The following is a 26,133-nucleotide window of genomic DNA, read 5'->3' as shown; positions in this document are numbered from 1 at the left end:
AAAAGATAACATTTTTGAGGGCCTCAATAAACATACTGCCAGATTTCCTTCTGAAAGGGCAAAGCACATTGTCAAGATCAGGACCTGTGTGTGCCCGCTACCCTGCGATATCCGTAGCTTTGGGTAACTACCAAACGCCAGTTAGGGCAGCCTGTGCTTGCAGCGTCCCAAATCCCTGCTGCTGGCTCCTAAGCCTTGGCAGTAGGCATTCTGTCCCATCCCACCTGGAACTTTTCTGACCAAATTTTGTAATGACTTCCTAACCTATAATCACCTTGTTTCTATGGCACTGTACTTTTCTGGGTCTTTTCTTTTTCTTTCCTTTTTTTAAAAGATTTATTTATTATTTATTTATTTTATTTATCATTTTTGGCTGCGTTGGGTCTTAGTTGTGGCACGCGGGCTCTTCATCGTGGCACGCAGGCTTCTCTAGGTGTGGCATGCGGGTTTTCTCTTCTCTAGCTGTGATGCACAGGCTCCAGGGCGCATGGGCTCTGTAGTTTGTGGCACGCGGGCTGTAGTTGAGGCCTGCGAGCTCAGTAGTTGTGGTGCACAGGCTTAGTTGCCCCGTGGCATGTGGGATCTTAGTTCCCCGACCAGAGATCGAACCTGTGTCCCCTGCATTGTAAGGTGGCTTCTTTACCACTGGACCACCAAGGAAGTCCCTCTTCTATTTTTCTAATTGTACTTTTTTTTTTTTTTGATAGCTCTGTCTCTTCTTCTGTTTAACACAGTCTTTCATCTGGAGTATTTGGTAAAGTTCAGATACCTGGACTCCACCTCCACCCTTTGTATCAGATTCTTTGGGAATGGATGCTGGCAATCTTAATGTTAGAGAAACTTCCTAGGAAACGTGAGCATTTTCTCTGGAGTCTGTCCTCACCCCTCTCTCCTCATTTGATTTCGTTTACAATTAGAATTGTCCTTTTCTAATATGTCCAAAATTTCTATTTCTGTTCCCAAACTTACCTGTCCAGAGCTCTGGACAGACATCCTGACTGTTGGACCTTTTGACCTGGAGGCATGCACTTACATCTGAAATTTTTTTCAATTAACTATTTTTCTTTTTTTTTTTTTAGAAATCTCCATTTTAATTTTAATTAATTAATTAATTAATTTATGGCTGTGTTGGGTCTTCGTTTCTGTATGAGGGCTTTCTCTAGTTGCGGCAAGTGGGGGCCACTCTTCATCGCGGTGCGCGGGCCTCTCACTATCGCGGCCTCTCGTTGCGGAGCACAGGCTCCAGATGCGCAGGCTCAGTAGTTGTGGCTTACGGGCCCAGCCGCTCCGCAGCATGTGGGATCTTCCCAGACCAGGGCTCGAACCCGTGTCCCCTGCATTGGCAGGCGGATTCTTAACCACTGCGCCACCAGGGAAGCCCCAATTAACTATTTTTCATCCCAAGCTGGCTTTCTCTTCTGACTTACTTTCATGTGTCAGTGGCCATGTTATTCTCCAAATCACTGAGACTGAGGCCTTGGGCATAGTGCTTGGCCCCTTTTCCTTGTCCCCACATCTAGTCCTGGTGACCCTGGAATGTCTTGTCCAACTTTCTCTCCATTCCCACTGCCTTTCCTGGAAACCATGCTCTGTTCCTACCCTCTTGGACTGTTGCATCAGCCTTGTAGCTGTTCCAAGTCTCTTCCTTCCTATCTACACACAAGTCCCTAATGGATTAACTTTATTTATTTATTTTTAAAGATTTATTTATTTATTTACTTTTGGCTGCTTTGGGTCTTTGTTGCTCCGCATGGGCTTTCTCTTGTGGTGAGCAGGGGCTACTCTTCATTGCGGTGTGCTGGCTTCTCATTGCGGTGGCTTGTCTTGTTGCAGGGCACGGGCTCTAGGCGCGAGGGCTTCAGTAGTTGTGGCTCGCGGGCTCTAGAACACAGGCTCAGTAGTGTGGCGCACGGGCTTAAGTTGCTCCACGGCATGTGGGATCTTACCGGACCAGGGCTCGAACCCGTGTGCCCTGCATTGGCAGGTGTATTCTTAACCACTGTGCCACCAGGGAAGTCCCCCTAATGGATTAACTTTAAACTCTGGTTGTGATGTTCAGTGGCTCCCACTGCTTACTCAGTAAAATCCAAACTCTTCAGCCTGGCTTCACCTTCCCTTTTTGGTGAAACATCCTGCTGTTTCCCTATGTATAGTCTATGCTGCAGCCAGGCCAGTTCACGTACCATTCCTCCACCGTGCATCATCTCTCCCACCTCTGCTTGTGTTCATGTCCCTCTGCTAGATGCCTTCCAGGTCCACTTACCCTGGTGAAATCATGACTCATTGCCTCCTCTCCCATCCTCTCCATGTAGCTCTCAAGTCAGAAATGATCTTTCCCTCCTTTCAACCCCCATGACATTGCTTCGGTCTTTCTTAAGGCAGTTAGAACATTTGCCTTGATGTTATTTCTATGTGCCTATCTCTTCTATTATTTGCACAGGTTCTTCTTTTTTCTTAACGCTTTTTTTCCCCCAGCTTTATTTTGATATAATTGACTGGAAAGTTTCTTGGAAGCGGGTGGAAGCTAACATTTACTGAATACCCACTGTGTGCCACACTCTGTGACACTGTGTGTCTCAGGGTCTGGTGAATTGTAAGTGCTCAGTAAATATTTGTTGAGAGAGTAGACTGGTTTTTGTCACTGCATATTGCTTAAAATCTACCAATGCTGCCTTATGGGTATTTACAATAAAATCTAATGCTTCTCACGGTCAATACAGGTCTATGTGATCTGGTCCCTGTCTGCTTCTCCAGCCCCATCTTGTGCTCCTCTCCCCTTACTCACTCTGGTCCATTCTCACTGCCCTTCTCTCAGTTCCTGAGACATACCAAGCTCTGTTCTCACCTCAAGACCTTTGCAGATACTGTTCTTTCTGCCTGGAATACCCTTTCCCCTGTTGTTTGTGTGTCTGGGTCCTTCTCATGCTTCAAGCCTCAGCGTACATGCCATCTTTGCAAAGAAGACTTCTTTTTTTAAAAATTAATTAATTAATTAATTTGTTAATTTTTGGCTGCGTTGGGTCTTTGTTGCTGCGCGCGGGCTTTCTCTAGTTGCGGTGAGCGGGGGCTACTCTTCGTTGCGGTGTGCGGGCTTCTCATTGCGGTGGCTTATCATGTTGTGGAGCACAGGCTCTAGGTGCACAGGCTTCAGTAGTTGTGGCACACAGGCTTCAGTAGTTGTGGCTTGCAGGCACTAGAGCACAGGCTCAGTAGCTGTGGCGCACGGGCTTCGTTGCTCTGTGACATGTGGGATCTTCCCAGACCAGGGATCAAACCCGTGTCCCCTGCACTGGCAGGTGGATTCTTAACCACTGCACCACCAGGGAAGTCCCAAGAAGACTTCTTTACCCAGTTGGAAAGAGGGCTTTTCCTGTTTTCTTTTTTAAATTTATTTATTTTAAAATTGTATTTATTTATTTATTTTGGCTGTGTTGGGTCTTCATTGCTGCGTGCAGGCTTTTCTCTGGTTGCGGCGAGGGGAGCTACTTTTCATTGTGGTGCTCGGGCTTCTCATTGTGGTGGCTTCTCTGGTTGTGGAGCACAGGCTCTAGGCGCGTGGGCTTCAGTAGCTGTGGCACGTGGGCTCAGTAGTTGTGTCTCATGGGCTCTAGAGCACAGGCTCAGTAGTAGTGACGCATGCGCTTAATTGCTCCGCGGCATGTGGGATCTTGCCAGACCAGGGCTTGAACCTGTGTCCCCTGCACTGGCAGGTGGATTCTTAACCACTGCGCCACCAGGGAAGCCCTGTTTTCATTTGTAGCACCTTATTTTCCTTAATAGCACTTGTCATAATTTGCAATTATTTTATCCCCAGTTTCCACCCAGCTCCTTAATTAGACTGTAAGTTCCATGAAGGCATTTTCCTGTTCATTTCTCTGTTTTATGTCTAGTGCTTTCACGGTGCCTGGCATATAGTAAGCATTAAATAAATACTTATATTACTTGTCCAAAGTCATTTAGCCAGGAAGGACTTTAACCAAGTCAACCTGGGTTTATCTTCTGCCTTGCAGATAATAGATGCCCAATAAATGCTTGTTGAATGAATAATGGAGAAGGAAAGCCATGGGGCTCTTTCCTCCACCCTCTTGCCTTTGTTTTTTCATCCTCTTCCTAAACCCCAGAAAAATGGCATGTGTGCATGATTAGAATTGAAATCTGAATCCCACTGCAACTTGCAGGCCTGGACACCAGTGCAGACAGATCCAAGGAGGCTGGCAGTGCCAGTCCAGATGCTGCCTTCCAGTGGCTGTAAAATGTTTTCTTCTCAGGAGCAACAAGACACCCTTGAGGCGGAGCCACCAGTTCACTTTGTTTCTTTCTGTATGCTGACCCTGGGGAAGAAAGTGATTAGAAATCCAGGGGAGAGGTGGTTCTGGTAGGGCTTAAGGAATTCTGTCATGCCTTCGGACTTGGAAGCCCTCTCTTCTGTCCTGCCAACCTCCACCCTCCTACTTGTTTCCTAATCTTTAGTTGCCTGGCCGTAAATTACCAAAACTAGGAGCATGGGAAAAAAAAAATTATTATTTTTTTAAATCGAAGTATAGTTGATGTATAATAGTTTATAAATTACAGGTGTACAATATAGTGATTCACAATTTTTAAACGTTATACTCCATTTATAGTTATTACAAAATGTTTGCTATATTCCCTGTGCTGTATAATATATCCTTGTAGCTTGTTTGTACCTCTTAATCCCCTACCCCTATATTGCTCCTCCCCCCAAGAAAAAATTCGTAAAAGTATCATGGTGACTGAATTGTACAGAGAAAACTGAGAGGGAATCATGGAGATGATAAATCTATTTTATATCCAGTCGCACTCAGAGTAAAAGCCAAAGTCCATGCAATGGCTTCAGGGCCCTACCTCTTAGACCTCATCTACTGTTCTTTCCCTCATTCATTTGGCTGCAGGCATACTGGCCTTGCTGCCAAAGACCTCAGGCCTGCTCATGCCTCAGGGCCTTTGCATAGGATGTTACCTCTGCTTGGAAAGTTCTCCCCACAGATCGATAAGGCTTATACTATCCTTTAGGGCTTTGCTTAAACTTCACCTTCTACCCTTTCTGCCCTTGGCATTCCTTATCTTCCTTTCCTGCTTTATTTTTTTCTATAATTAGCACACATCATGTCTGACATAGCTGTATATTTTGCTTTTGATTTATTTATTGTCTGTTTTCTCCTACTAGAATGTAAGTTTCATAAGGGCAGGGATTTGAGGCTCTTTTATTCACTGTTGTATCTTTAGAACCCAAGGTGACTGGCTCATGGTAATCACTCAATAAATCTTTGTTGAATAAATGAACGAACTCTTGTCTCTTACCTCCAGAGAGGGAAAAGCAAAATAATTCAATTGCAGGTGAACTTCCTAGTGACACTGGGATTGGGTGAATCTGGATATTATTCCATCTTCTTCATCAGCATTTTGAAAAATGAATTTTTCTTTCTTTTTTTTTTTTTTAAATTAATTAATTTATTTATTTTTGGCTGTGTTGGGTCTTTGTTGCTGCGCGCGGGCTTTCTCTAGTTGCGGCGAGTGGGGGCTACTCTTCCTTGTGGTGCGCCGGCTTCTCATTGCGGTGGCTTCCCTTGTTGTGGAGCACGGGCTCTAGGCACGTGGGCTTCAGCAGTTGTGGCGCGCGGGCTCAGTAGTTGTGGTTTGCGGACTCTAGAGCTCAGGCTCAGTAGTTGTGGTGCATGGGCTTATTTGCTCCACCGCATGTGGGATCTTCCCGGTCCAGGGCTCGAACCAGTGTCCCTTGTATTGGCAGGCAGATTCTTAACCACTGCGCCACCAGGGAAGTCCAATTTTCCTTTCTTGATATAAGCTGAAGAAAAGTTTTCACTGTAGGATATGATTTTCTCTTTTAATTGTAATTGTTTTTATTTTTTAAAACATTCACATGGTTCAAAATTCAAAAGGTAGGAAAGGGTATGCAGTGAAAACACTCCTCACCTACCACAGTCACCCAGCTTCCTTCCTTAAAGACAATCAGTGTTACCAATTTTTAATGTATCTTACCAGTTATCCAGCACACATATAAGAAAATATGTGGTGTGTGCTTTTCTAGCCAGTGAGTTGTGAAAAGTAGAGCATAAACCTAAGAGTTTTACATCAGGAGTGATTTCTGAAAGGAGTCAGCAAGCAAAGAGGTTTTGAAATCCCCCTCTCCAGAGGAATTTTGTCCTGTGCAAAATGACTTCTGCAAGGGGCCTGAGATTTAAAAATTTTTGTTGGTTCAGGGCTTCCCTGGTGGCGCAGTGGTTAAGAATCCGCCTGCCAACGCAGGGGACACAGGTTCGAGCCCTGGTCCAGGAAGATCCCACATGCCAGGGAGCAACTAAGCCTGTGCGCCACAACTACTGAGCCTGTGCTCTAGAGCCTGCGAGCCACAACTACTGAGCCCGCGTGCCACAATTACTGAAGCCTGCATGCCTAGAGCCCGTGCTCTGCAACGAGAAGCCACCGCAACGAGAAGCCCGTGCACTGCAACGAAGAGTAGCCCCCACTCGCCACAACTAGAGAAAGCCCGCGTGCAGCAACGAAGACCCAATGCAGCCAAAAATAAATAAATAAATTTATTTTAAAAAATTTTTGGTTGTTGTTGGTTTAGATGGAAGCAAAGATGGGAGTTATAGGGTCTAAGGTGGCTAAGGATGGAGAGTTTGTCATCGTTGGGCCAACTTGTAGAAAAGGTTTGGGGGCGCATGGGGTAGAACCTCATGTCTTGAGGCATTATCTTTCCCTTGATTCCAGAGCAGCTCTCGTCCCTCTGCCCTAAGGAGTGCCCTCACATCGTCTTTCAAGCCATCTCGGGGCCTCTGGCTGCAGCCACTGCTTCCATCCTCACCAATCCCATGGATGTCATCCGAACCCGAGTACAGGTAAGACCAGTCTTCTCCCCTACCCTCCTCCCAGATAAACCATTAGAAGTGTGATCTTCAGGCCCTCCAGTATTTCGTGACCTCTTTGTGTCATGGCCCTCTAGTCTAGCCAGCCTTCTCCTGGTCATCCAAGCCTCTTCCTTGTGGTTATGCTTACCATCTACAGAAACTAGCTGAGCACTTTGAATCACCTAGAATGTTTCTGTCATCCTGTCTGCTACCTTGCATGTCTCTACTCCTTTCCTTGCCCATGCCTCTAGGAATTCTTACTGCTTTCTTCTAGGCTTTCATCATAATAGCGTAGCCTATCAACCGCCTTTTCCTTACCTTGTAGCTTTGTGGTTATTAGAAATATGATTTTAGTTAATTTCGTAAGTCTGTCTGGCTTCTCCACTTGGCTATGTGCTCTCTACAGTGAAAATGACTGTCCTTGAACAGGTTTCACAGATTGTTCTGTGTGGACTCAGCACAAACACAGACAAAGCCCTGGGTGGTGGTGTCCAGAAATTATAGTCCCTGTCTTTAGTCAGCTTAATGACAATTTCACAGCCCCGAGTCCAAGGAAATAGAATCTGAATGATGATGTATAATATACACATGGTAGGTTTTGCTGTATAAAGCTTTAGGTGGCGGGACTTACCTGGTGGTCCAGTGGGTAAGACTCCGCGTTTCCAATGCAAGGGGCCTGGGTTCGATCCTTGGTCAGGGAATTAGATCCCGCATGCATGCTGCAACTAAGAAGCCCACATGCCACAACTAAGAAGCCCACATGCCGCAACTAAGACCCAGTGCAGCCAAAATAAAAAAATAAATAATAATAAAATTTAAAAATAAATAATAATAAAAGAAAATAAATACTCATAAAATAAATAAATAAATATTTTTTAAAAAGCTTTAGGTGGAGAGAATGGGGGAATTTTAATATCTGATTTGGGTAACTTAAGAAGACAGCTGTCCAGGAGAGTGGGGTCATTGAGTTACAGTGAGAAGGAGAGGGAAGGAAAATAACCTTAGCAGACGGAGGTGAAGTCAGCTTCCCTGATACCAGGAAGTTGGGATGGAGGTGGCTGGTAAATCTAGGTACAGTTGACTCTTGAACAATATGGAGCTTAGGAGCACTGACACTCCGCACAGTTGAAAATTCAAGTATAACTTGGCCCTCTGAATCTGTGGTTCGCCATCCACAGATCGCATAGTACTGTAGTGTTTTTTTTTTTTTAAGTATAAATAAAAATGAATTTTTACTTAAATCATTTTGGTATAGATTATAGTCAAATATATGTAAACACATTGTGGGTAATATAAGCAGGCAGTTCAATTTTAAATTCAATTTTTTATGTAGTAACTCTGCTACCTATGTACAATTTTGATTTATTTCCAGAGAAGTAAAATAATCTCTTTAAATTTAATGCTAGCATAAGCATGGAATTCTTAAATTAACCAAGTGTGTACTTTAGAGAAACAGGAATATATCTTGACATGTTTAGAGAGATATGCAATCCATAAAGGTTAAATAGCAATGGTAAAGTCTTCCCGGTTATTATATTTATTTAATTTATTTATTTTTAAAATTTTTATTGGGTACTGTAGTGTTACTTGTTACTACTGAAAAAAAAAAAAAACTGCATATCTGTGGACCCATGCAGCTCAAACCCGTGTTGTTTGAGGGTCAGCTGTGTATTGGTCCCTAGGAAAGCATGCGCCCCCTCCACGACCCACACGTTTGAAAATGAGTGGCATCTGATTGGTTTGCAAATAATAAAGTGTATAGGTTCCATCCTTATTCTCTCCTGAGCCTTGTTCTGGGTGTTCCATGAGGAGATTCAAGGGAAAGGACGGGTCCTTACTTTGAGGAGTTCCCAGGCTGGAAGAGACAGCACATATGAGGACCAGGGCCATAGCTAAAAAAGCCCTTGACATGGCTGTGGATAAGTGGAGGATTAGGGGAGCACAGGTGGTCAGAGGAAGAAGGGAAAGACGGAATGTGGAGGAGGGCGCTAAAGGAGGCAGAGAGGAATGGGGAGACGTTCTTAGTCAGAGATGGGACCACCTTGTGAATAGAGGGAAGTATAACAAGGAGTGTGTCTGTCCTGCATTGGCTGAAGGTATGAAGGGGGTAATCTCTAAAAGTGTAATTTGGTGGCAGGTATGGGGGTGGGGGGGGAAGAAGAGGGCAAGACTATTAAGAAAAAAGAGAGAAAAAATTCCAGTATGATAGGGAAGACAGGTCACAGGGTGTGTGGGAGATGACAGGGTTGGAGGGGGAGGACTCTAGCCATGGGGCTTCAGAGGGATTGAGATGATCAGAATCAAAATCACTGGTAGAGAGAGCTGAGACAGGCTGGGACCGGGGCCCCTTTGCTGCAGTGCTGCAGTGCTTGCACCTGGACACACCTCTCCTCGAGCAACAGAATACAAAGAAACTGTATGGGACTAAAAACAACTGTGTGCATGCCCAGTTGGGGCAAATTCTGGACCCAAAAGATACAAAGAAACCAAAAAACCCAACTGCCACTTCTGAAGTGCGGGGAGCAAAAGCAGGGTACTGTGCATGCTCCCTGCACACAACACCACCTAAGGGGCGGCAAAATACCTAAGCCACCCCTCTGGCCCAACTCCTGGACACACCCCTACCCTCACCCCATATAAGACCTAAGCCACCCCTCTGGCCCGACTCCTGGACACACCCCTACCCTCACCCCATATAAGACCTAAGCCACCCCTCTGGCCCGACTCCTGGACACACCCCTACCCTCACCCCATATAAGAAACAAGCTTACCCCCACTTTGGGGAGTGAACCAGCAAAGCAAGCTGTTGTTTGTTCTTGCTCCCCTCTCGTGCAGCAGGGGCCCCAATAAAGCCTTGTCTGAATTTCTTGTCTGGCCTCTAGTCAATTTCTGTTGCTTCCAGAAGGCCAAGAACCCTGGTCCGTAACAGAGCTGCAGAGGCCCTTAGAGGTGATTTAATCCAGCCTCCCTGAGACCAGAGAGAAGCACCTGGTCCAAAGACTCATCACTATGTAGTTTATCTAATGATATTAATTATAACTAACATTATTGAATACTTAACTGTCTGCCAGGCACTGTTCTCAGCATTTACAAGTAGTCTTTTGTTTACTTCGTAGAACAACCACACAGGGTAGGTATTATCATTACTATTTTATATTTGAGGAAACTGGGGTACAAAGTGTTAAGTAAAGTACCTGAGATTACGCTGTTAGTAAATTGCGGAGCAGAATTCATACCAGGCAGTCTGGTACCAGAGCCCATACTCAGTCACTGTGCTGAACTGTCCCGCAGAAGCAGAGTCCAGCCCTCTGACTCCCAAGTCTAATTCTTTCCACTTTAGCCTAAGGCAGAGGGAGATTGGGTAGAGGGGCTTTGACTGCAGACCGTCGTCCTCCAATGCATTGACTTTTCCAGGTTGAGGGCAAGAACTCCATCATCCTGACCTTCCGACAGCTGATGGCAGAAGAGGGGCCTTGGGGCCTCATGAAAGGCCTCTCCGCCAGAATCATCTCAGCCACGCCCTCAACCATTGTCATTGTGGTGGGCTACGAGAGCCTCAAGAAACTCAGCCTCCGACCTGAGCTGGTGGACTCAAGACACTGGTAACCAGTGATGGGGAAAGAAGCCTGCTGTTTCCCACACTACTCTGGGTCGGGGGCAGAGAGAAGAGGGTAGCACCCTCTTCAGGTGCCCCACCACATACCGAGTCCGGCCCTGGGTCAGGGACAGAGACTTTGAACTGCTCTTGCTGAAGAGGCTCCACGCCTGGATCCCCTGCTCTCATTATTTTTTAATTTTCTTGCCAAACTGGGCTCACTCATTCAGTACAGGTACCGTCCTGCCCTAAGGAAATCCACTCTCCCTGCCAATCCCACTCCATCCATCCCCTGCCAATCCATCTCTGCCTTCCCCCTCCATCTGTGTCCCTGAGATCCTGAGAAGAGCTGCACATAGAACTTGCTTACTACCACTGGTTCTTCCTCTTGGGCTTTCAGCCCAGATTCCAAGCAGTTGCCATCAGCCCTTTCCTGCTTCATCTCTTAGGCTTGCTTATTTTTATTTTGGGACTGAGCTGCCCACCAGACTACTCTGCTTTTCCCTGCCACTGGGGGCAAGGTGCCAGGCACTTTTGCACAGGGAGTGGGAGCAGCAAAAACCTCTGGTTCTCCAGAGCACTCATCCTCTCTTTGGAGAGTTATTAGGTTGGGGAGAAATGTTGATACTTTATTTTGTGTGTGTATTTTTCTGTGAACCAGGCTACTGTCTTAGTCCTGCTAAAGCACCAATCCTGCAGGCAGAGCCCACCCCTTCCTCAGACAGGTGGAAAAATATCATGTAGCTTTTCCCTCAATCCCAGTTATCTATCCCTCCCAGTCCCTTCAGTCCCAGCAGCCCCAGGATATATAAGCTGTTTTTTTCTCCTGGCCCAGATGACTACACTGGTGGGCACAGCTCTAAATAGATCAGACTGTCTGGGACACACTGGACTTGGAACATTACCCTGAAAAGTCTGGTTGAGAGAGTAGTTGGTTTGGAAAGTGACAGGAGGATTATGTGTGCCCTAGCGCATCTCCCTCGACCAGCTGAGCCAAACCTAGTAGAGGGCAGTGGAGGTTCTCAGCCCCAGGCAGTCATGACACACATATATACCCCAATCACTTGGACTCACAGAAACAGATGTTGTCTCACAATGGGAATCCCTGAGATGTGGAACTGTTTGTGTTTTTCTTCTCTCCGATCTGAGGAGTCATCCCAGTCATGGTACCTTCTGGAGGGATGCTTGGAGGCGGGTAAAGGGTGGGTCAGGAACTCACCCAATACCAGGACCACTGCATTTACCAGCCTGATACTGCCGAGATGATCTGTTGAAGCTCTCAGGAGCTAGATGATGAGTGCTCCTTCCCTGCCTCATCCTTCCCCCACAACACACACCTCCTCTACCAAGCTTGTGTTGCAGGTGAGGAGAGGTGCAGTAAATGGAATGAGAAGAAGGCATATCAAACCCTGCACTTTTACTTGAGACATCTGGCTTGGATGACCCTTCAAACTTTCTTATTGGTCCCACCCCCTGGGAGAGGCCATGGTGCCAATTTGAAAGGTGCTAGCTACCTGAAGCCTTGATATTTCTTATGGCTGCCCCACATTCTATCCCCCAGGCAAGATCAGAATCTGAATTCTCTACCTTCACCACCACCACTGCCCATCTTGGGCTCTATCTTTGAGGGTTATTTTCTCTTTCACTTATTTTTATTTTTGTCTGTCCCTTCTTGCACTTTGTCAAGAGTCCTCCAATTTCTATTCACAAATGGTCATCCAAAGGGTTGGGCCCACAGATCATTCTGAATCTTCCTGCCTCTCAGTCACTCCTTTACCCTAAGAACCACCAACATAAAAGAAGCCAGGGATCCCTCCTTTCTCTTTAAACTCATCCTAGTGAGACCTATGGAGGTTGGTTTTCTCAGCTCCACACCTTCCCGTCCCTAGAGTCTTGTCTTCAGTCCTTCCCCACCATTGCAAAGTGGGTAAAGTATCATGGACAGGAGGTAGTCTCCTGCTTCTCATGTCTTATGTTGTTTCCATCCCAGACTCCTCCAGACTCTTTCTTCTGTTTTATTTTCTTGTACAGTATTTCAGTCTTTCACCTGTTTCCTCTCTCTCTCTCTCTCTCTGTCACACACACAGTTTTAAAGGATGATGGGCATTTACTAAAAGGGACCCCTGGCCCCTACTTTCCCATCTAATATTTTAGGGACTGGGATTCGGTTTGGTTAAAATGTCTTGGTGGGGGTGGGAAAGTGGGCTTCCATTTTCCCAGGACCATGGATCTGGACCAGTTGGAATTTTTGATGTATTGGTCTGTAGCCAAAATTGGAAGAAACTTTCGGGAGACTGGGCAAGACGGGAAACCTGATGGGAGTATTTAAAGACAGGGGAATAAAGTGCAGATGCAGTTAACATTTGATAAAGTGGACTCGTGAATATTAACAGCGAACATTGACTGTTGCACTGTATGAAGTCTCCGAAGTGTAATTAAACGTTTTTATTGAGTCCTTGAGCTTTGCGCTTATTTTGCACGCTTACCGAGAAAGTATGATACGTAAGTGTATCGTTCTTGTATTAATGTGTGTGTAACCCTCCGCCTCCGACAGTTTCCCCTCCCCGCGGCTCGGTGATAGACATTCGCTGTTTCCAATCGGAGGCGCGCAATGCCGGGAGCGGCCAATCGAGGGCTTCGGTGGGCGGAGCGGCCGGGCCAGTTAGCTTTGGCGGTTCTATTTCAACATGGCCGAATCAAGCGGCGTCAACGTAGGCAGCGGCTGTGAGGAAAAAGGGCCTGAGGAATTGTCTCAGGAATCTGCGCGCCCCGGCACTACCATCTCGAGGGTGAAGCTTTTTGACACCATGGTGGACACTTTCCTCCAGAAGTTGGTCGCTGCTGGGAGGTAAGGTGGAGGAAGTGAGGCTGAGTGCCAATCTCGCAGTAGGTTGAGGTGGGCGAGAGGCAAAAAGAGGGTTTGTCCTGCCAGAGTCTAAACCCCGCGAGACCAAGACGGCCCCAGGGCAACCAGCCCAGTCGCGTGGGTCTGGGGTTCTGGGTTATTGATTGGCGGTCTTATTCTACCCTCAATTCCTAAGCCTCCGGAAGACACGTGATGTTTACTAATACAGATAATGTGGAGCACATTTAGGACAAGTAGCTACTCCTTCCAGTAAGCCTAGTTTTGTTTTTTTTAATAATGGATGCACTTATAAATTTATTTATTTTATTTATTTTTGGCTGTGTTGGGTCTTAGTTGCTGCCTGCGGGCTTTCTCTAGTTGCCACGAGTCCCGGCTGCTCTTCATTGTGGTGCGCAGGCTTCTCATTGTGGTAACTTCTCATGTTGTGGAGCAGGGGCTCTAGGCGCACGGGCTTCAGTCGTTGCAGCATGTAGGCTCAGTAGTTGTGGCTCGCGGGCTCTAGAGCGCAGGCTCAGTAGTAGTGGCGCAGGGGCTTAGTTGCTCCGTGGCATGTGGGATCTTCCCGGACCAGGGCTTGAACCGGTGTCCCCTGCATTGGCAGGCAGATACTTAACCACTGCACCATCACTGAAGTCCCCAGTAAGCCTAGTTTTGATTATAGGTGGTTGAGAGGAAAGACACAGGCTTTGGAGTTAGATTTAGGGTTGAAGTCATGGCCCAACTTAAAGTGAGCGAGACTTAACTGCTCTGTGCCTCTGTTACTCATAAATAAAATGGGAACAATAGTACTTTTCTCATAGGGTCGGTCTTTCTGAGGTTTAAATGAGTAAATACTCGGAAGGCTCTTAGAACAGTGCCGGCTACGTAGAAAGCATTAGACTTCTAGCTGTTATTAGGGAAATAGTAATAACCTTCTTCACTGGGTGGTTGTGAGGACTAAATGTATTACCATAGAAAGAAACACTTCCTCTCTTGATTTCTACTTTATATGAACAGTATTCTAACAATGCTGTTGACCTGAATTGTTGGACACTTTAATCAATAGAAATTGATAAGAGGCCAGAGGAGAAATTCAGGCAAGGCTTTACTGAGACTCATGCTGCTGCATGAGGGAGTGAAAACAAGTTACAGGTGTCCTTGCTCATTTTTCTGAGGGGGAGTGAGCTGGTCCCTTAAATGGAGTGAGGGTAGGGGTGGATCCATTGGTCCGCTGGAGAGGTGGCTTAGGTGGTCTGCCCACCCCTTCAGTGATGCTGTGTGCAGGGATCATGGGCAGTACCCTGCTTTTTCTCCTGACACCTCAAAAGTGACAGTTGGCTTTTTGGTCTTTTTGTATCTTGATCAGAATTTGCACCAACTGTGCATGTATGTAGTTATTTTTAGTCCCTTATAGTTACTTTGTATTCTGTTGTTTGAGGAGACATTTGCCTAGGTCTGCAAGCACTGCAGCAAAGCGTCCCAGGTCCCAGCCTGTCACAACAGTATTGGACACTTTAAAGGAAGAGTTTTGTCCATGGTCCCATACCGCAGAACATTAATGCTGAAACACTGTTATCAGAACTTTAAGGGGTTTGACCACAGCCTGTTTTCCATCCACCCTCTATGTCCCCACTACCCCTGTTCTTTGACATCATCAAGACTCTCATCTGCTTCTTATTTCCTTCCCTCCTGGCTTTAGAACTTTACCTTTCCTACAAAAACCTTACGATACATCTCTTCACTCACTGATTCACTCAGCAAATATTTGAATGACTATTCTGTTCCAGGCACTGTGTCAGGTGCTGGGGATATGATAAAGCAGACAAGGCCCCTGTCTTACATTCGGTGGGTAGAGACATGAAGTAAACAAAATAATCACAGAGTTTGGTAAGGTAATGAACAAGCAACTTGAGGGAAAGGAAAACACTAGATAGGATAGTTAGGTGATTCCACTCTGAGGAAGTGACATTGATATGAAACAAAGAATAAGAGGGAACCAGCTTTTCAAAGAACTAGAGAAAAAGCTTATAGGAAGGAAGGACAGCTTGTGCAAAGGTCCTGAAATGGTCAGGGCGTTCTAGGAACTGGCAGAGTGAGAGTAAAATCAGAGGAGGCCGCACAGGCAGGTGACAGCCTTATCAAGCAGGGCCTAGTTTCCATAGTAATAAATTTGATAAAATAATTTGTAATCATTTTTATGGACCATTCATGACACACCATCATTTTATGTCCAGGCAAGATCTCTCCATTGATTGATTGATTGGCTTTCCCTTACTCATTCTTACCCTCCTCTCTCCTCCCCACAGGCCCTGCTTTCTGTTGGCTATATGTCATCCATTTATTCATGTATTCATGTACAAATGTTTTTTGGACATCTCCAGTGTCTCAGGCTCTGTTTTAGGAGCTGGAGATACAGCAATGATCAAGATAGGAAGGTCCCTGCTCTCGTGGAATAGACCTTCTTGTGCCGTAAAGAAAAATAAATCAGCGTGAAGGAACAGAGAGCAATGGGGAAGGGGTCTGGGTTAGTGTGAGTGCAGGGAGGTGACATTTGAATAAGTTTGCATCCTTGTAAAGTGTGTTGTTTTGTCTGTGTATTTTTTTAAATTAATTTATTTATTTTTGGCTGCGTTGGGTCTTCGTTGCTGCGTGAGGGCTTTCTGTAGTTGAGGTGAGCGGGGGGCTACTCTTACTTGTGGTGCGTGGGCTTCTCATTGTTGCGGAGCACGGGCTCTAGATGCACGGGCTTCAGTAGTTGTGGCCCATGGGCTCTAGAGTGCAGGCTCAGTAGTTGTGGCGCATGGGCTTAGTTGCTCCGCAGCATGTGGGATCTTCCCGGACCAGGGCTCCAACCCATGTCCCCTGCATTGGCAGGCGGATTCTTAACCACTGCGCCACCAGGGAAGTACCCTGTCAGTGTATGTTTTAAATTTATATGAATGATAGTTGTGCTGTATATGTCTTTTTTCACTTAATAGATTTTTTTTTTTTAATAAATTTATTTATTTTATTTATTTATTTCTGGCTTCCTTGGGTCTTCGTTGCTGCACGCGGGCTTTCTCTAGTTGCATTGAGCGGGGGCTACTCTTTTTTGTGGTGTGCGGGCTTCTCATTGACGTGGCTTCTCTTATTGCAGAGCATGGGCTCTAGGTGCGTGGACTTCAGTAGTTGTGGCTTGCGGGCTCTAGAGCGCAGGCTCAGTAGTTGTGGCGCACGGGCTTAGTTGCTCCGTGGCATGTGGGATCTTCCCGGACCAGGGCTCGAACCCATGTCCCCTGCATTGGCAGGCAGATTCTTAACGACTGCGCCACCAGGGAAACCCTAATAGATTTTATTTTTAAAGATCTAACCATATACTATAAATGCATATGGTTCAGAGCTCTCAGTGCTGCTTGTCATTTCATGATATGCATCCAGCACTTACCCATTCCCTATCATGGCACCTGGTTGCTTCCAGCTCCCTCCTCCACAAATTATGCCAGGGTACATCCCCTCACAGACTAGTGCTATAATTTCTCTGAGGTATATAATGGATTGGAATCATGGGATCCAAGGGTTTATATCTACCTATGTTTTGTCAGATTGCTTTCCAGAAAAGCTGTTCCTTTCTCCTGTGTCCTCACCATCACTGGGTATCTACCATTCTAATATTTGCTATTCTGAAAGTGTGAAAGGGGTATTTCATTATTATTTTAATTTGCACATTTCTAATTCCTCATAGGTGTGGACAATTCCTTATATACCTCATTAGTCATTTGGCTTCCTTTTCTGTGAACTGCCTACTTATTTTCTGTAGTTTTTTTTTTATTTGGACCTATTTTTTTTTAATTGGGTTTTTTATCTTGATGATTTGCTGGAGTTCCCGGTATAGTCTAGATATCAATCCTTTGTCTGTTTCAGACTGAAGAGGAAATAGCTATCTCTATTAGATGTTAACTTTGTCTATGATGTCCTTTGAGTAACAGAAATCCTTAATTAAATAAAAAGTTACACAGATTTTAGTTGCTTACACTTTACCCCAGGAAGATGAAGCGGAAAAAGAAATGTAGTCATCCCAGGGGACCTTCTCCCAAGCGGTATGGATACTCATGACTCTTCTCAAACTTTGCACTAACTCCGCATCCTTCAAACAGTCATAATAAATTGCTAAGTATTGCCTAATCAATTTGTATTTTAAAACCCTTAATTTTCATGTAATTCATGTTTTTCATTTTATGGCTTGTGCTTTTGAGGTCTTGTTTACAAGGCTATACCGACGCCCAGGTCACAAAGATAATCTCCAGTGTTTTCTCCTATTGGCTATTTTATCGTTTTACTCTCTACTCTAAATCTGTGATCTGTCTGGATTCAGGTGTAAAGTGGTAGTCTCAGTCAGTCTTATTTTTTTTGTTTTCCCAATCATTGTCAACTAACCAGTTCGTTTGTCCCCATTGCTTTAGGGAGCCCCTTTTATCGTATGGCAGGTCCCTCCGCCTATTGTGTCCCTGGGTCTCTCTTCTGCCCCAGATCTATTCACCTGTCTTTGTGCCAGTGCATATGGGTTCTTAATACCAAACCTTTGTAGGAAACCTTAAGTCTGGTACAGCAAGTCCCTCTTCTCTCTTCGCTTTAAAATTGACCCAGCTATTTGAGAACCTTGATTTTTTCCTTGTAAACTTTAGAATGAATTTTTCTGGATCCTCAAAACATTCAGCTGCAATTTTTGGTATGTATTTTTGGGAAATTAAGGAAGTCCCTGTCTCATTCTAGTTTTCTGAGAATTATTAAAAAGATCATGATTCGGTGTTGAACTTATCAAATGTTTTCTTCCCCAGTTAAGAAGATCGTATAATTTTTCTTTAGTTCATTAACGTTGATGATCTACATTGGTAGATTTTATGGAAGTTAAACTATCTTTGCATTCTTGGAATAAATCTGCTTAATTATGATGCATTTAAAAAATACAGTTGGATTTAGTTAGATCAGTTTTTGTGTGCTATAAGTGAAATGGGCCTATAGTTTCTTTTTCTTTAACTGTCCTTATCAGCTTATAGAACCAAAGATATATTAGCCACATATATCCCTCTTCAGGAACGAATTATATAAAATCAGGATTATCTAGTCCTCAAAAGTTTGGAAGAACTCATTTACACCTACAACTTTCTGGGGTTGTCGAGGACTGCCAGTATTATGTTAATTTAAAGAGCAATGATGCAGTAGGCACCTTTGTTTTGTCCTCAAAGTGTCCCCATAGTGTTTGTTGCAGATTTTTGGTGTTTCTGTTTCTTTAATGGCTACAATTCTGTTTAGATGTTATTTCTTCTTGTGACAGATTTGCCATTTTACAGGTTCCCCCCCAGTAATTTGCCTCTTTCACCTGTTATATTTTACTAACTTGTAACTGTTTGAACTGTTTTAAATTATTAATTTAATTTTCATTATTTCCCTTTTTTCCATTATATGCTGTTTATTTTGGACTTTATGTAGCTAGAGTTCTATCTTATTAATCTTTTTAAAGAATCAGCCTTTTTTTTTTTTAATTTCTGTGTTTTGAGGTTACTGTTGGGTCTCTTTGTCTTTGTATCTATCCTTATTTTTTAAAATTTATTTAGATTTATTTTATTAGTCTCTTCACAAATTCTTTCTTTCTTTCTTTCTTTCTTCTTTTTTTTTTTCTTGGCGGTGCCATGCAGGTTGCAGGATCTCAGTTCTCAGACCAGGGATTGAACCCAGGCCACGGCAGTGAAAGCCTGGAATCCTAACCACTAGGCCACCAGGGAACAGCTCCAAAATTCTTGAGTTGAACATTTAACTCTTCTTTTTCAGTCGTTTTTGTTTTCTGAAAAATGTGTTTAAAACCATAAATTTTCATATAATTACTGCTTTTGCTGGTTTCTACAAATTCTTATATCTAATATTTTCATAGTCATTTATGTTTTTAAATTGAGATTTAATTCATATACCATAAAATTCACCTTTTAATGAGTGAAATTAGTATATTCAAAAAGCTGTGGAACCATCACCATTATCTAATTCCAGAACATTCTTTTCACTCCAGAAACATTGTACAGTATTCATTAGCAGTCACTTCCCATTTCTCATCCCAATCTCACAGCTCCTGGTAACCATTATCTACTTTCTGTCTGTATGGATTTGCTTTTTCTGGGCATTTTATATAAATGGAACCATATAACATGTGGTCTTATGTGTCTGGCTTCTTACACTTAGCTTAATGATTTCAGGGTTCATCCGTGTTATATATGAGTACTTCACTCCTTTTTATGACTGAGTAATAATTCCATTGTATGGATATACCATATTTCATTTATCCATTCATCAGTTGATAGACATTTGGAGTTGTTTTTACTTTTTATTGTCTGTTATAAGTAATGCTGTTATGAACATCTGTGAACAGGTGTTTTCAGTTCTCTTGGGGATATACATAGAAGTGAAAATGCTGGAGTGTATAGTAATTCTATGTTTAACTTTTTCAGGAATTGCCAAACTATTGTCCAAAGCAAGTGCCAATTTACATTTACACCGGCAGTTCATGAGGGTTCTGATTTCTCCACATCCTCACCAATACTTGTTAGGTCTGTCTTTTTAATTATGGCCAATAGTCACCCTAGTGGGTGTAAATTGGTATCTCATAGCATCTTGGATTTGCCTTTTCCTAATGATTAATGATGCTGAGCATATTTCATGTGCTTATTGACCATTTGTATATCGTCTTTGGAGAAATGTCTATTCAAATTCATTGCTCATTTAAAAAAATATTTATTTATTTATTTGTGCCAGCTCTTGCAGCAGGTGGGCTCCTTAGTTGCAGCAGGCAGGCTCCTTAGTTGTGACTCGAGGGCTCCTTAGTTGTGGCTCACTGGCTTCTTAGTTGCGGCACGTGGGCTGCTTAGTTGTGGCAGGCAGGCTCCTTAGTTGCAGCTTGCCAGCTCCTTGGTTGCGACAGACGGGCTCCTTAGTTGTGGCATGCGAACTCTTAGTTGCGGCATGCATGTGAGATCTAGTTCCCTGACCAGGGATCGAACCCAGGCCCCCTGCATTGGGAGTGTGGAGTCTTAACCACTGCGCCACCAGGAAAGTCCCTCATTGCTCATTTTCTAATTGGGTTATTTGTCGTTTTATTGTTAACTTGTAAGAATTCTAATTTTGAGAAGTCCAATTTAGATTACTTATTTATTAATTTTATTTATTTAGGTTAAAATTTGAGAAGAGTTTTTTCTTTGGTTGCTTGGGCTTTTAGTGTCATATTTAAGAAAACATTGTGTAATGCGAGGTCATGAAGATTTACACCTATATTTTCTTCTATATAGTTTTTTTTTTTTTTTTTTTTTTTGGTTTTAAATGAGTAGGTTGTTCAGCCCCAGAACTCCTAGAATTCATGATCAGTTTTTCTGGGTTTTTTTGTCTGACTTTTTATGGAGAGAGTTCTTTTTTTATATATATATATATATATAATAAAACTCTCTAGGAGTTAAGCCAGCATTTTATTTATTTATTTATTTTTGGCTGTGTTGGGTCTTCGTTTCTGTGCGAGGGCTTTCTCCAGTTGCGGCAAGCGGGGCCACTCTTCATAGCGGTGCGCGGGCCCCTCACTGTCGCGGCCCCTCTTGTTGCGGGGCACAGGCTCCAGACGCGCAGGCTCAGCAGTTGTGGCTCACGGGCCCAGCTGCTCCGCGGCATATGGGATCCTCCCAGACCAGGGCGCGAACCCGCGTCCCCTGCATTGGCAGGCAGACTCTCAACCACTGCGCCACCAGGGAAGCCCCTTCTATATAGTTTTAGCTCTTACATTTAGGTCTTTGATCCATTTTGAGTTAGTTTTTGTATGATATGAGAAAGAGATCCAATTTCACTTTTTTACATATGGGCATCGTCATTTAATTTTATGTACTTTGTAATTTTCCTTACCATTTCCTCTTTAACCCAATGATTATTTAGTAGTATGTCATTAGGTTTCCACACATGTAATTTTTAAAAAGTTTTCCTTTTGTTGCAATTTCTAATTTTATAGCATTATGGTGAAATAACACAGTTTGTGTGATGCTTATTGTTTGGGAATTTTTGACACTGGCTCTATATGGCTAAGTCTATGGGCAGTTTTTGTCAGTGTTCCATGTACGCTTGAAAAGAGTGCAGTTTCTGTTTCTTGGGTGTAGAATTCTATACTTATTAGTTTGAGCTTTTAAATTTTATTATTAAAATATTTTAGGAATTCCCTGGCAGTCCAGTGGTTAGGACTCCGTGCTTCCACTGCAGGGGGCACGGGTTTGATCCCTGGTCCGGGAACTAAGATCCCGCATGCCACGAGGCGTGGCCAAAATATATATATATATATATATATATATATATTTTTTTTTTTTTTATATGCTCATTTAAAAAATCTTCTTGATTGAGCCATTCATTTTTTTTAAAATCTCCCATCACAGTTGTTTATATCTATTTTTCCCCATAGTCTATCTTTGTTGCATTATATAGAGAGGTTATTATTTTTACTAGACGCAAGGGAGTTTATTATTCTAAGAGAAATGGAAAGCCATTGATGTTTTTTAAGTCGTGACTGATCTTTTTTTTTTTTTTTTTTTGCATGTGTGGGAGATGGCTCTCCACTGGCTTAAAAATCTGTTTATCTGAAATGCTCTGAATACAGTGACTGATCTTTAAAAGGTACTCTGACTGCTGTGCAGATGATCGATTGTTGGTAGGATTCTTTTAAGGTCTTTCTAGGCTTCTAGACTCTGATCTTTTTGAGACCCCAGCCCACATCATGACAAATTTATTTATTTATTTAAATTTATTTATTTACTTATTTATTTTTGGCTGTGTTGGGTCTTCGTTGCTGCGTGCGGGCTTTCTCTAATTGTGGCGAGCAGGGGCTACTCTTCGTTGTGGTGCACGGGCTTCTCATTGGGGTGGCTTCTCGTTGCGGAGCACAGGCTCTAGGGCACGCGGGCTTCAGTAGTTGTGGCATGCAGGCTCTAGAGCAGAGGCTCAGTAGTTGTGCATGGGCCTAGTTGCTCCACAGCGTGTGGGATCTTCCTGGACCAGGGATCAAACCTGTGCCCCCCGCACTGGCAGGCGGATTCTTAACCACTGGACCACCAGGGAAGTCCGACAAATATATTTAAAAAGCATCTAGTATCTTGACTGAGGTGGTGGTTACACATGTGATAAAGATACACAGGGGCTTCCCTGGTGGCGCAGTGGATAAGAATCCACCTGCCAATACAGGGGACACAGGTTTGGTCCCTGGTCCGGGAAGATCCCACATGCCGCGGAGCAACTAAGCCCGTTGCCACAACTACTGAACCTGCGCTCTAGAGCCCGCGATCCACAACTACTGAAGCCCGTGTGCCTAGAGCCCGTGCTCTGCAACAAGAGAAGCCACCACAATGAGAAGCCCACGCACCGGAACAAAGAGTAGCCCCTGCTCGCTACAACTAGAGAAAGCCCGGACGCAGCAACGAAGACCCAACGCAGCCAAAAATAAATTAAAAAAAAAAAAAAAAAGAAAAGAAGATGAATACACACAAACAAATGTATGTGTAACTGTTGAAATCTGAATGAGTTCTGTGGATTGTACCAATGTCAGCTTCTTGGGTTTTTTTTTTTTTTTTTAGCTTCTTGGTTTTGATATTGTTCTGTAGTTGTGTAAGATGTTAATAACATCGGGGAGGATACATTTCCTTGCAGCTTCGTACAAATCAATAATTATTTCAAAAAAGTTCAGAAAAGTTTACATACAAAAAATATTCATCATAGCTCCATGTTCAGTGGAAAATAGTTGAAAACCACCAAAAATGTCCAATATTTGAAGAATGTGGTTACGTAAATATAATAACTATCTAATAAAATACTACGGGGACTTCCCTGGTGGCACACTGGTTAAGAATCCGCCTGCCAATGGAGGGGACATGGGTTTGATCCCTGGTCTGGGAAGATCCCACATGCCGCGGAGCAACTAAGCCTGTGTGCGACAACTGCTGAGCGTGTGCTCTAGAGACCACGAGCCACAACTACTGAGCCCACGCGCCCTGGAGCCCATGCTCCGCAACAAGAGAAGCCACCGCAATGAGAAAGAAGCCTGCGCACTGCAAGGAAGAGTAGCCCCAATCGCCACAACTAAAGAAAGCCCGCGCGCAGCGAAGACCCAACACAGCCAAAAATAAATATAAATAAATACATTTTTTTTTAAAAAGGTTAAAAAAAAAAGAATGGATTGGAGGGGAAGATGAGGGAAAGGGGAACTCCAAGAGGATGCTGACTCTTCATGATGGTGGTTTAGTGGAGGGTTTTACCATCTACTGAGATGGGGAAGAAACACTCCCCGCTGAGAGCTTGGGGAGAGAAATGGGTCTGGGGTTGGAAATCAAGACGTCTGTTTGGATAGGTTCAGTTGGAGATGCGAGGCAGCCACACTTCTGTTTCACAGCTCTTTTGCTCCCTCATCCTTCCAGCCCACCGACTGTCAAGCCGAACTTCAGTATCCTGTCTGCACTCCTCTGCCCCTACACTCAGCCTCCGAGCAGCACTGTAGAGTCTCACCCATGGTGGAAAATGGTGCCTCCACAAAGTCATGTTCTTGGAATTCATGTGAGCCCTCAGTGAGCCCATGATCCTCATGTCTCCAGCCAGTTCTCTTGCCCTTCTCCACAGTAGCTATTTAAAATCTTCATCATGTCCCTCAGGCCCTTCCCCTGCTCTGCTCCCTGTACCCTCTCAGTGAAAATGACCCCAACACCTGGTTCATAGAGAGAATTGAGACCACCAGGCAGGAGTTTATACATTTACAAATTTGGCTGAGAGATGCCCAATCTTGCATCCTCCTAGCGACCTCCCCATCAATTTCCTTCCCTTTACATCCCAGGTTGTGGCTTTGGGTCTCTGCATTCCCAGGTTCTAGTTCTCCATCTCCAGTTTTTTCCTCAGCTTAGGGCAATTTGCCACCATTCCCCTAAAATCTTCCTTTCAAGGTCACTAATAACTCTGTTGCTAAATATTTTGGATATTTTTTCATCTTTAACCTACTTGCTTTCCTTGCAGCATTTGACTGTTAACCACTTCTCTGTCCTTGATATTTCTCTCTTGGCTTGCAACACCATTCTCTGTCCCTTTACCTCACTAGTTGCTCCTTCTTGGGCTCTACTTTCTCCACGTGTCCCTTAAATGTGTGAATATTGCCCTTTCCTTACTTCACCTACACATGTTCATGATCACATCGCATTTGATATCTTGCAGCTGCTGAAAGTCCTTTGTGACTGTTCATTGCTCCTTACCATGGCTTCCAAGGCCCCACATGTTCTAGCCCCTGCCTACTTCTTGTTCCCCTCTCTAACTATACTTGGTCATACTAACCTCCTCATTTCCTAGAATGTCAAGAGCTTTCCCATCTCAGGGCATTTGCACTTGTTGTTTGCTCTGCCAGAAATGGTTTTCCTCCATCTCTTCCCTGACCTTCTCTAAAGCCACCTTTCTCCCCTGGTTATTCTTTATCATGGCACCATATTTTATTCCTTCATAGCACTTATCACAGTATATAGTTCTACTGTCTGCCTGTTTGTTTGTGGTCGATCTTCCCCACATAAAATGTAAGGTCCTTGAGGACAGGATCTTATCTGTCTTGTTCACCACTCTCTACTCATTGCTTATTATGGTGCCTGGCACATCGTAGACATTCAATAAATAGTTTTGGAATAAATGAGGGTTCCCAAGCCACATCTTCCTCCTGAGCATCAGACCTCTATCTCTAACAGTCTACTGCTAGAAATCTCCACTTGGTGTCCCTCAGAACCATTAAGTTCAGCAAAACAGGATTTCTCTTCCCTCTGTGGTCCCAAACTTGGTTGAAGATACCACCATCTACTCATTCTCTAGGCCAGAGATTTGGGAGTCCTCATTGACCCCTTACTTCCAGTCAGCCACCAAGCCCTGTTGGTTCCAGCCTGTCTCCTCAGTGTCCTCTTCATCCTTGTGCAAATGCTTTAGTTCAGACCCTCACTATCTCTCATAGGATTGTTGCACCAGCTTCCAAAATGGCCCTCCCGCTTCAGTCCTGCCCCCTCCAGTCTACAGCTCAGATTTGAGCATGTCTTTCTCCTGCTTAATTGGCTCAGGGTTGCTTCCAGAATCAAATGTCAGCTCCTTAGCTTAGTGTAAAAGGCCATAAACTCTTTGGCCCCTCCTGTCTCTCTAGCCATGGTCAGGGCCGTGGGTATGCAGCATATGCACACTTGCGTGCAGGCGCAAACACACACGCACGTAAGCTCTTCTGCATTGAGTGCTGCACTGTCCCCCCACCCTTGCCACCTGCTCTTTCCACTTACTGCTTCTCCTCGCTAGAACGGCCTTCCCCTCGTTTGGTTAGGTAGGAACTTATGGCTGGTTTCCACATAGAAAGGGCTCAGTAAAATGTCATGTATGAATACAGACTTTTAAAATGTATCCAAATACTTGACCCTCTCCCAAGTCATTAGAAGTCCTCAATCCCAAAGACCAAGTATTTATACCGAGGACAGGAATCTTTACATAGTAAAAGCTAGTTTATTCACATGTCATTTATCCAAACGGATATTTTAAACTGCAGGTTGGTTTTCCCTACAACTCAGCATATTTTTCACATTCATGTTAGCTTAACGAGGGGGGCAAATTATATGATGCACTCCAGAGTGACTGGAAGATTATTGGCCTCGCTGGGCTATCAGATCTCACAGACCCACAACCCTGTCTTCAGTTAGGGTGTCTTCCTTTCATTGGATCGGCTGACGCAAAGACGCCTGAATCTGTCCTTTCTCAGGCTTCAGAACATAGAA

The 26,133-nt window shown here is 44.1% G+C and overlaps 1 protein-coding gene across 8 annotated transcripts in view; it reads left to right on the top strand.

Annotated features, from left to right (window-relative positions):
• The window catches only part of LOC309611625 (solute carrier family 25 member 44), a 45,447-nt gene that overhangs the window by 7,187 nt on the left and 12,127 nt on the right, over positions 1-26,133 (top strand). For 2 of the 8 annotated variants that reach the window (XM_082356352.1, XM_082356351.1), the window contains exons 3-4: positions 6,754-6,881; positions 10,305-10,492. In XM_082356352.1, the coding sequence (XP_082212478.1) occupies positions 6,754-6,881; positions 10,305-10,492 (316 nt within the window). Of the gene's footprint in view, positions 1-707; positions 854-6,239; positions 6,707-6,753; positions 6,882-10,304; positions 10,493-13,145; positions 13,334-26,133 lie in introns of those variants that run through there. The other 6 variants (XR_014234645.1, XM_082356354.1, XM_082356353.1 and 3 more) reach the window with 6 other exon arrangements.

The sequence above is a fragment of the Balaenoptera borealis genome (genome assembly GCF_965194805.1).
Source record: "Balaenoptera borealis genome assembly, chromosome: 1".
Taxonomy (NCBI): Eukaryota; Metazoa; Chordata; class Mammalia; order Artiodactyla; family Balaenopteridae; genus Balaenoptera; species Balaenoptera borealis.
This window is presented reverse-complemented; position numbering and strand designations above follow the sequence as displayed.